The 12,014-nt window shown below is 39.5% G+C and overlaps 1 protein-coding gene across 3 annotated transcripts in view; it reads left to right on the plus strand.

The window, feature by feature from the left end:
* Nucleotides 1–11,394, plus strand: part of LOC149083404 (RNA-binding protein 38-like) — a 28,542-nt gene extending 17,148 nt beyond the window's left edge. For 2 of the 3 annotated variants that reach the window (XM_089236689.1, XM_089236688.1), the window contains 2 exons: nt 8,148–8,258; nt 9,863–11,394. In XM_089236689.1, the coding sequence (XP_089092815.1) occupies nt 8,148–8,258; nt 9,863–10,310 (559 nt within the window). In that variant the 3' untranslated portion in view covers nt 10,311–11,394. The remainder of the gene's footprint in view (nt 1–8,147; nt 8,259–9,862) is intronic. The other variant, XM_089236690.1, reaches the window with a different exon arrangement.
* Nucleotides 11,395–12,014: the final 620 nt, after the last annotated feature.

Consider the following 12,014-nt stretch of genomic DNA (forward strand, 5'->3'; position numbering starts at 1 on the left):
TTAAACTGGTTCCTTTGAAGTTGATATCATGAATCTCAAACTTCGCTCCAGTTTTTTTTTTTTTTTTTTTTTTTTTTGCAGAAATGAAGAGAATAAACTAAAAAGTTTGCCATTAAAGAACTTATAAGCTTAAGACTTTCCTTCTCGTGGTTTTGCTATATAGAAAAAAGAGAGTAATTTTCTTCCTCACTTTTCAGAGGCAGATGACTTATTTCGCTTTTGCAATTTTCCTGGACTGATAAGTCAAGAAATCGGAAGTCATCAATGGGATATTGCTTATCGATGCCCGAAATCTGTTTTTTCCTCTTCGTGATTGTTCTCCTTAGATTCTTGTTTTCTCCGAAGGTGGGGTGGAAGAGATCGCGGCAGCGGGATAAGTCAGGTGGCAGAGTTCTGGCCTTCATGTCACGTTTCTTCGTAATAACCACTGAAAGTATAAGTTTCTGTGCTTATTTTTGAAGCCAATGTATTTCAGGACATTCCCAAGCATTTGAAAAAAAAACGATTTTTTTTCTTTTTTGTTCTCAACAAAAATAAATATTTTATTACAGCCTATGATTTTAGGACACCAAAGAGCCAAATACATTGGTGAAAATAAAAAGAGGCACAAGGACCCAATAAACGGATTCCCACTTCACCACACACTATATTCTGACCATACTGATATAATGCAATTTGCATTCATTAACGAGTTGGGTTGGAAATAAAGACGCCATCTATCGGTGATGGCCTCAAGCTCGTTAAAAAAAATTTATTGTTTTGCATATTCTTCCCCTGATTGGAACCTGGGGCGTGATGGCAACGTCCGCGGTGGTAGACGAGCCTCTTGCCTCCCCGCCACTCGGGGCGCAATAAATAGACTAACACGCTTGCTCGAGGTGGCGGCAACACCCATGCAGCAAGGCCAGGAGGTTGCATGTGAGCGGAAGGATAGGATGGAACCAGGCTGAATGAGGACACGTGCAGCCACGCCATCCAATATCTTGCGAGCTCTCATGAACAACAGACTCAGAATACCTACGAATTCGATGTGGCTGGATTCCAGTACACAATTCATGCTGACCCCTTGATATGTGGCCCCTCGCAGGGGGGCGCCGTACAAAAGTGGTACTGACTCTGCTAAAGCTTCTTTCTCCTATATCGTATGCCCGCCCCCCCCCCCTATGTTGCTGATATCATTTTGGACTAAGCCTCGCAGGGCTCTGTGACGTTTTCTCCACGCAGTTTAATTGTTATCACATTTTATTTTACTTTTTCTCTTCTCTTGATTACCCAGCCGGACAACCGATTGGAGTTTTGTCCGGCACGAACGCGCTGTCTGGGGCATTGAGCTCACATCGCTTATGCAACAGAGCCTGGTCATACTCAGTTTATTCAGTTCAGTTTTACTTTTTTGCTCCAGGAGAACAGGCAAGATAGAAAGCAACACTGTATCAAAAAGTAATAGCCAAAAATTCAGAAATTTCAAAAAAAAAACAAACTAATGCGGCATGAAATCTTTCAAGGGCCTGTCGATAGCTTGATCAAATTTGACAAAATTTTCAGGGAATTACAAGGACTATAATATTAATATATAATTATGGAAGACATATTAGAACAGAATTTCAAGGGATTGGAGGAAGTGCTTCGAGTTTGTTGTTTAAATAAGCATTTTCTCCAAATCTATTCAAACTTCTTTCTGATTAAACAGTTTGAAACTTTTTGATTTTTTTTTTTTTTTTTTTGGAGGAAAACAAGAAAAGGGATTCCACCAAGCGATACAGAGACAAGAGTCAATTGCAATGCCTGCTTGACGGCGGAATATTGTGGAATTTTGCCCAGAGACGACCTATAAGAAAATTATTTTCCAGATGACAGGAATAAAAAGAAATTTTGAAGGGGAAATAGACACTATACAAAGCGAAATTTAAAAAAAAACAAAAAACAATAAAACTATTAATATGCCCTAAAAATACTGATCTTCCTTTACTTCAATTTGAATTTTCTCTAAACGATGTTTACGAATAACTTTTTATTTAATGAATATTTATTAAAAATTTCAAAAAAAATTGAAATACGTTTTATGAGAAATCATTACGAAACCGAGAAAAGGTGATGTTTGAAATCAGTGATTTCAAAAATACGAGAAGAATTTTCCTTGCGTGTTTTATTTTCGGAACGTGACATGTGCTCTGGTAGTAAGAGGAAATGTCATGAGAAAAATCAAATCTTTATTTGATTATCATTGGGTGGGATGGTGGGATGCGTGTATGCAAAATTGTGCAGCGACTTACGAGAATTCGATTTACGCAGTAATTGTCGTCCCAGCAATCGCGTAATTTCGGGTTATTACTGTATTATGCGAAATGTTCTTTATAAAGGGGAAGTTGCAACTTGAATGTTAAATATCACTGACAGCTGCTGCCAGGACGGTATCTGAGGTTTCTGTACCGACCACAATTACACGCACTGAAAAGGGGAAAAAGAAAGCAAATGCAGGGTCGAATCTTGTTGTTGATGAGTTGCGCGTGTGCGTCGTGTGTTCAAGTTTATGGTGCTCCGTCTTCTCTTCTGAAAAAGTCGTTCGTTCTCAACATTTCTAACCAAACCCCCCGTCCTGCCTTCGGAACTGAGGTAGCTTCGTGTTTCTTGCGCAGATCGTACGGGATGGATGGTTGTGGGCCTTCTCTCTCTCTTTTTTTTTTCTTATTTTCTTTGCTTCTACCACGCGAAGTCATGCTTCAGTTCAAACCTCTTCTTTCTGTGTCCCTCCAGAGTGTGTCGCTGTTGCCTTTTTTCTCTCGCTCTCTATCACACACTGCGTTGCTCTATTCCCTGCTCCTGCTGGTCCGTTTTTAGCAACCGGCGTCGTCCCACGCTGCTGATTGCTCATTGCTACGCGCTGACTGTGCGAAGGATAGTTGCCCTCTTTCTCTTGTGTGTGGCTCCTTCCCACCAATCTACATACACTAATGTGAAAAGTAGGAGGGGGAGGGGAGAGGAAATACAGGCAACTTCAATGAACGACGTGGCCATCCAAGAACTTTTATCGGAAAAGTTGAAAGGCCTCTCTCTCTCGATTTTGTTCCAAAAAAATGTCCTGGTGTTGTTATCTATAGAGATTTCTTTTCTGGGAAGTGTAGCCACCTGGTAACATATAATATGATAATGGTGTAAAATATCGAGTATGTGATAGAAATGCGGTTGACTCATCTCAAAAAAAAGTGGGGGAGGGGTGAAGTTTAATCAGAATTATGCACGGGCTTCGAAAATACAACAACGACGTATTTCATACTTAATTTTGAAAACAAATGCAAAACGTGAGTGCAGAAAATTGAGCTTGCGGGCCCAAGTTAGACCCCCCCCCCCCCCAGATACATCGTCACTTGTGCAGATATGCATTTTACCTAACATGTATGCAACACCCCCCCCCCCCCCCCCAAAAAAAAGTGATTTTCTTATGCAAAAAATTTAAAAGAAAATGTTTACGGTATTCAAGGAGATAGAGCCGACATAGAGTTTTCCCACAAGCTCTTTGCGGTGGCCTTGATTACATGTATTGTGGAGCACGGAGTCCGCCAAGAAGTTTGATGAAAAGTATCGGTAGTATAAAAGGCTAACCACAATTACTTCATAAAAATGCAAGAAATTGCGATTCATAAGGGACATCACCAGTTATCGCCAAAAAATTGTCAAAGGTGAATTAGCTGAATCACAGAGAGCAACAGGCCTACAACGGTGCAATTATTCAATAATTGCACTTCACTCATAGTTAGAAAAACTGATTACAGCACTACACATAACAAGCATTGCACCGTAACAAAATTCACGTTAGGTCCATAACACGTTCAAGCACATTCCAACATGCACCAATTCGTTAGAAATTCCGCAGAGGAATGTGGACGAGGTGTGATTTAGAAGTAGCTAAATACAGCCAAAAAATGTCAAAGGAAAGTAAAATGGTCAACTATCACTAAATTTGGTGAAAAAAATGTCCAATGGCGGGAGACAAAGAGTTACTGCAAGTTGCAATGAATTAAAATATAGTTCACCAGAAAAAAAAACAACTTATACGTTTGCATATAGAAAAAAATCTCGTGGCCTATGTCATTCACGAGCTATTAGACGGAGCCTTTGAACATATATATATATACGCTGCAAGGTTGAAATATTCCATCTGCTTCCATAGCTTAGATAGACGGTAGAGCACTCGTCCGGCAAGCGAGAGACCGGGGTTCGAATCCCCGTGGGGGCAGTGATGAATTTTCTTCCTTGTAATCTTCATCTCCACAAATAACCAGTCTTTCAATGAATCTTGACTTATACGTTTGTTTAAATCAGGGGTTCTCAACCTGGGCTCCGCGGCCATTCTAGGACAATAAAATAAACTATAAATTTCATAAACAAAAAAAAATGTCTTCGGAGCTCTGCAAGTCAAAAACGGTGAAGAACAAACTGGGTATATTCAAATGAATGTAATCAATTACGGTAATTATAGTCATAAAATTATAATTTGTAAGTTATGAAAGTAATTTAAATCCAGGATTTCAGAGTGAAAAAATGAAAATTCAAGTAAGCTCCTCGACATTTAAAATGATGGACATTTTTTCTGAATGATTTTATAAAACGTTTAAAAAAAAGCTATAATAGGAACAGCCAAAATAACGGAAATACGGCAACCCTATATACAGAAGCGGATTTAACGGCGGGTGCACCCGGGACCCCGACAGACCAAAGCTTCAAAGTTTTTTCTAATTTAAGGGGCCCGATATTTTCTTTTGCGCCGACTTTAATCAACGCCACTGCCTATATGCACTAATTTCCGGCCCACGAGTGGCAGAAACATAGGCGTACGCAGAATTTTCTCGGGGGTTTTAAGATTTTTTTTCTCTTCTGGGGGGTTTGTTTTTTCTTGCACAATAACACTATAATCGTGGCTCAAGGGCCCCCCTCCTTTGCTTACGCCAATGGGCAGAAATATCGCGTATCCGGCCCGATACGTAGAAATAGGTACGTATTTACCGTTCGTTATAAGTTTCCCTATCATTGTAAAAGAAAATAACCAGTAAACATAATTATGTTGCAATAGGATCACGTTGTGAATAGGAAGAAATGACTACGAAAAATTTCAAAGTTGTCAAAATCCAAAAGTATTCTTATTTTTCTAGGGATCATTTTCTTCGCTTCCAAAACAACAAAATGAGAAATTAGAAAAACAAAATAAATAAGAAGCTGCTCTCTCTGTTGTTTGTGTTGGTCTGAGCATTGCTTGAGGGTTAAGAATCTATTTTCAGGTTGGCGCTGTCAGAGAACAAAACAATAAGGATTGCCGTCGTTTTTTTCTTCTTCACTTGACGTGTTTTCAGGTCGACACGCTATGAAAACACAAATGAGAAAAATCCGCAGTTTTTGTGTGTGTCTTGTAAATGAGTCAGAATCCAAAAAATATACACTACATATCTTTCAACTTCCGAAGCTATTCTTCCACACACACAAATATATACAGTCGACACTCGTTATAACGATCCCCATCTTTCGTAATGACATATCCTAAGGGTCGTTGTGGTGAAATGGTTACTATAACGTAGGGTCGTTATAACGAGCGTCACACAACTGCATGATTTCCCTTTGAAACTTTCATCAACATAATTAAAAGTACGACGAAATCCGAAACTAGAGAATATATCTTCAGTAGTTCGCCGTGATTCGCTAAAACACAGTTGCGATAACAAATACATTATTGAAAAGATGATGGACACTGATTAGTGTTGAATCGTATGAGCACGTATACAAGAAATGGTGCTTTCCAGTCAACTCGCATAAAACCGTTAGCCTTAGTTTTCTCGATTTTATGATGCAAACGGTGACTATCATAACATTCGATCACTACTACTACTTAACCTTACATGCACCTCGTACACATTCCTGTACGGAATATCCAACGAATTGATACATGCCAGAATATGTATTCTGATTGTATGCGTGACCCTAACGTGTTCTTGCCGGTGCTGCCACCTTTCCTCCATATTTTAAAGTAAAGATAAAATAAATGCTAGCATTTTCATGCAAGTATCGTGTTGTAGGTTTTTGCGGAGAGACTTTTTAAATAGGGAGATCGGATCGCATTCACGCCTTGAAATTTCAAAACCACAGAAAACCATCTTCAGCATAACATGCGACTGCATCACATGCACTTTTCACAACCACAACAACAAGCAAAACGGCATTCAAAAATCCAAAATTACGAAAATAGTATAATTTCGAGCACAATGTATAGGGAGGGCATCACAAAAGTTTTGCCCCTTTAAAAAAGTATTACATCGAAAACGGTAGTTTTTGTTTTTTATTTTGGCCAGAACTTCAGGATTTTATAATCGCAGCTTTTCTTTTGTCAGTAAAATTCAAAAGACAAGAATATATTTTTTAACTGGGTGGACGAAAATGGAGTACGTGCGATTGTGCACCACACCTTCTGACCTCGATTGAACGCAACTTATTGTTGCAGAAATGTCTTATTGTCTCGTGTCTTAGAATATGATAAATCCTCTATGATTAACGATCACGGACGAGATACCTTGCTTAAACGCAAATGGAAGAAATTCATTCCAGCTCTCCCAGTTTTTTTACCTCTTTTCTCATCATCGCGAATCTCCATTGTAATCCTATTAACGGCAATGTTTTCCTTCCCAAGTTCTTTCTATACTACTTTTTTTAGTGATTCCCCCCCTCCCCCCCACACAATATAATGCATTAAGACAGAAAGAGAACACATACGGGAGGGTGAGGGCGCGAACGAGAAATCTACCATACTGTTTTCCTCCTTTTCTTTTTCTGACATGCGAACAAGGAACAGTGGAATATTTACAGGGGTGCTTAGCGGGCATGTCACTGTTATAGAATAGGGTGGCAAGTTCGGACGGGCGGCAAATTTTAGGAATGGCAGACGGAGTGACAGACAGACAGAATTTTTATTGTTATGCCGTGAGCCTATTACAATGGAGAGAAATTTTAGGAATGAGTGGCTAACAAGATTAGCACATAATGTGGGAGAAGGGCGGTAAACTTTTATAACCACGAATACGCCTCTGCCAGAGAACGAGGGAGAAGATCAGTGAGTGACCTAGAGAGTTTGCAAGCACGTGAGTGAGCAAAAGAGTGACCTAGAGCGTGCTCAAGCATGTGAATGGCAAAAAAAGAGTGACCTAGAGCATGTGAAAACAGCACGTGAATGACCAAAACAGTGTGCAAGCACGTGAATGATCAAGACAATGTGCAAGCATGTGAGTGACCAGAAGAAAGACTGGAAACACGGAGATAATTACAGACGGGGGGGGGGCAATAGCTCGGGGTGGTGAATTCGAGGAATGAGTAGTCAAGAAAATTAAATTAGAATGAGAAAAGGGAGGCAAAATTCGCGTAGCCCACAGGCGGCAAAACCGTAAATACGCCTCTGACAAGGAAACCAATTTTATCGCCAATACTTCAAATAGCGATCATCCAGATTTGTTGCACGTGAAGGAATTTAGACAGTACATGCAATTTCAACGAGAAAATTCTATTAGGAAGGTTGATCCAATATCCGATTTCTCATAATCTTTTCTCTCGAGTCGCTAAACTTTCCTAGCATCTCCATCTAAATGTAGTAATACAGTTGCAGTATCGCGAAAACGGCTGGATAACCATTTCTAAGCTCTAAAAATATCGTAAGCATGGTGTCCTTTTGGAAAGAAATAACGATATTTTCTTGATTTTCATAGTTTTTATTGAAATCGATTTCTCCACCTGCATATGATTTACTTCTGTGGTTTTTTTAAATGTAATTATCATGTATGTTACTGCCAAAGTCCGAAATTGGCCGGTCCAGTTGATCCGAGCAATGTCTGAATTTCGGGCATTAGCATCCCATATTCCTATTCCTTTGATCGTTAGGGTTGCAATAGCTAACCATAATTATTACAAAAAAAAAAAGTTGGCGAGGTCATCGCCACGAATCATAGGGATCGATATACGGGAACCGGCCAAAGCCTGAAATTCGGACATTGGTCAGGTCAACTAGGCTGGCCAGTTCCCCAACTGGCAAATTTCGGGTTTTAGCAATAGCATAAAATATATATACAGCAAAACTGATCTCAATGCGATCGATAACTATGTGATACTTTCTCTTGCAGTAGTCCATTACGTTCCGTGAACCTGCTTCCGATGACAGTGGACGTCGCGAGATTGTACGGCGAGCCACCATCTTGCGTTAGTGAACAGGACGATTACACGACTAGCAACAGGTTATTCGATCAAGTTCTTTTTAATCAATACCACTTTTTTCGCTTGACGTAAAAAAGAAAGTGTTTGTAAATATTGTGGAAACTCCCTCCAATTGGGATTGCTTTGGCATCGCAATCATGAAAATACTTAAGAGCTTGTGAATGTACGTGTCACTATAAGCGCTGCCAATCGAGACACAGGTGGAGGATAGGACAGCATCGTATTTTTGACAGAGTCTATTAGAGCTTTTGATGAGAGACTAGCGTGACAGGAATAAAATGAGAAATGAAGCTGTATACGTAGTAGAGATTGATGTGCAAAAGCGGAAGCTACGCGATTGAACCCCTTAGAGCTTCAACTCGAATCACCGAGCTTTTGGCACCTTTTGGACCGCTGCCATGGAATGCGATTGCCACGGAACACAGCACTTTTGAGAACTCTTTTCTACACCACACAGATGTCCTTTTTCCTCGTCTTTCTCTTCTTGGTGTAGATGCAAAGCAAGACGGGGTCAGGACATAGACTGATGAACTCTGCACAACGAAGGAAAAGAAAATACTCACAGAACGACAGAAAATTAGCAGGCTTTTGAGAGTACAGTAATTAACTGTATAGTTCATTGAAGACGATTGAGTGCTCCCTGTTCCTTGACCGGAACCTTTTGATGAAAAAGTCATAGTCGGATCGATAAACTTACGCAGCTTACGAATTGTTTGATTGCAGTCTTGGTAACTAGTAATTTGAAAATTACAAAGTAGGTGATTGTATCCGTAGGGAATTACCAATCTGCGATAGCAAGCGAGCGTTGCTCATAATTTGAAATCGCATCGGTTACCACAACTAGGATTTTGTTGCCCCCAATTTAAAATTCTATAATTTTATAATGGTGTTCTTTGTCCCACCCCTAGGCTACCGGGCGGTCTCACAGGCCTTCGGGAGATAAAGCTCACCCCCGTAAGACAGATGACGTGATTATACAGTGTGTAGCCAGAAATTTTCTTACTAAGGCAAGGGAAACCAAACTGATAGTGAACTTAATAATGCACAGAATAATTCCATATATTTCAGTAATTTTTCTCATTTCGGGGGCACTGGACCCCTATATTCCCTTCGGCAGCATATTCATTTTCCCCGACCTCAATATTATATGCTTGATAGTCGTTACACACAGGGAAAACACCATCGCTCGCAGAATGTGGTGGAGATGCAAACTGTCTTAGAATATTGTAAAAGTTTCACATAGACATTTCTGAACAGTCTGGAAGGCAAATCAAACCGATGCAGAACGTGTATTAAGATTGAGAGAATGTCAATTCCCTAGCAAGAGACCCCGATGCCATTCCCGAAAAAAGTTTCTTTTTCTGTAATACTTTGTAATGAACTTAATGCTCCGAAGAAAACCTCTTCTTTCTTACCATCTGAGCACATACTTTGTTTCCTGGGTCTCACGAAAAGGTCCTCTTCTAGAAATTGCACAAGTTTAATCTTCTTGAACGTTGTCCACCAGAACATACAGTAGAAAATTTTCGTTATCCTTTACCAATTGTGACACAGTATATAAATGTTTCTCATTGAAGATTTGAGTGATACGTTGATTTGATCAGAGTTTTATTTTTCTTTACAGCAGCCTTCCGCCTCACTATGTGTACCCATCTGCTTACCTGCCAGCTCCAGGACTCCTTGTGCCAGGTACTCATGGTCCACTGTCTCCAGCTGCAGCAGCCGCAAACCCTTTCTACGCAGAGTATGCTGCCGCTGCTGCAGCAGCCGCGGCGGCAGCTGCGTACCCGTCCCAGTATAGTAACGGGCTCGAACCACCGACGTCGTACCCACCATTCGCCGCTGTTGCTGCTGGTCATCACGGCGGTCATCCGGCGGCTGGGGGTGGAGGAGCCATACCTCCTTACCTGTCACCGGCCACTGCCGCTACGTATACTTACGCCTTGCAGGCACCTCCACCGCCTCCACAGTCCCTCGCTGCTGCTGCAACGGGTGCTACTCCTCATTTCGCCGCTGTGCCTTACGCTACTTCTCAAGCAGCTTCGCAAACCCACGATACGCGACTTCAGTGAGATGTAAATTGGAGGTGCTTCCCTGAATTAGATGCTGGGCAAATGAAAGCATAATCACAAATGATGATGTCCATCAAATCATTACTTTATCACAATTGTTGGTTCCTGTCAAGCGGTCAGACTGGATCTGGTAGAGCCACATCTTAATATCTTTACAGTGGAATGGATTCGAGCCAAGCAATTGCCAGACTTAACAAACATACCAAGTCGTTTTTTCCTGCTTAACCTGTACACTTAGATTTTGGACCTTCAAAAAAAAAATGTTCTGGAGAATACATTGAGTCCTGCATTTCATATTCATCCATAGAAAGATTAGTAGAATTTTTGCATTATGAACATTTAATTGCCAAAGATTTTTCAGCTAAAAAAGGCCCGGCATCTGATTAACAAACTTACATGTGCCTTTTTTTTTTGTTATACGTATACTTGGCAAAATGCCAGTCGTAAAGTGTCATAGAAGCTCATAAATGTATATAAACCTCGCTCAATGGTTAGAAATTTCATTGTCTTGCCTCGAAACATATTTTCCTCGATACATATTAGTTCTTATGGTATGTACTTATTTATTATACATACGCAGATGCTGCATATGAGCTTTTAGCTATGAGTTCTAAAGATTATTCAGAACTGCCCTTTATGCAACTGTCTCAATTAGTGAATTTCATCCTCAAGCAAAAGCTTCTCTTGTGTAAGGCAAGTTTCTGTCTTGTCCTCGCAAAAAATACTTATCTTATTACGAGTATTAGCTTGTATTTCATCACTGAAAGTTCCTCCATCTTCAATTTAAGATAGCTGATGACAATGTGAAAAGATGTAAACTAATAACAATGGAAATGTTATCAAAAGCTAATTGATATCTTCGAGCTGTACATATATATATTCAGACAATCGAAGATGCTTCCAAAAAAATGTGATAGTTTTTTCCCTCTTCGTTGCTGGAAAAATGATTAGGGGGGTGTGAGAAACTGTTGTGATTGTAACTTGTTTTATAGGAATGAATGTATGAGTTGAACGATATTGACCGATGTAGTTGTTCATCCGCAAAGAAAAAATATTGCAATAAATAAAATTTAAAAAATACAAATTACATACGATATGAACTTTATAGACTTTTATCTGCATCATTTTTTCATGAAAAACTGATATTTCTGAATTATCAATAACTTACCCACTTCATTAATTCAGACGAAGTTTCCAAGTATGATGCTCTTCATACACAGAATCAATCTGAGAAATCAGAATTTTCAGACTTTGAAGTTTGATCATATTTTGTCCTAACAATTATGTTATCTCTATCATCATATGGAGTAAGTAGTATTTCATTTGCCCTTCAACACAAAAATAGATGCAATTGGAGCAGAATTTGTCGTTATGAACAGAGAAACTAGAGTGAATGTCATATATATATATATATCATATATATTATGGATATATATATATGCCATGTCAGCATTGTAACAAGCCCATCATACACTCAGTAGTTGAACCACATATCATTTTATTTTTCACATTTATTTTAGTTATTCCATCAGCAAATCTCATCAGAAATTTAAACTTTAATATGAGTAAACTTTTCTTCTAGTATATCAAGAAGAAGTAAAAAGACTCATTTTTCAACATGGTAGTGGCCATTCCATGCCAAGAAGCAATGCATATAATGCAATCCATACTTACCATTACTGGAGTATTTGTGAAATTAGTTCA

This window comes from Pholcus phalangioides, unplaced genomic scaffold, assembly GCF_987345545.1.
Source record: "Pholcus phalangioides strain wild (caught in Gottingen) unplaced genomic scaffold, Ppha-v1.0 ptg000009l_1, whole genome shotgun sequence".
Taxonomy (NCBI): domain Eukaryota; kingdom Metazoa; phylum Arthropoda; class Arachnida; order Araneae; family Pholcidae; genus Pholcus; species Pholcus phalangioides.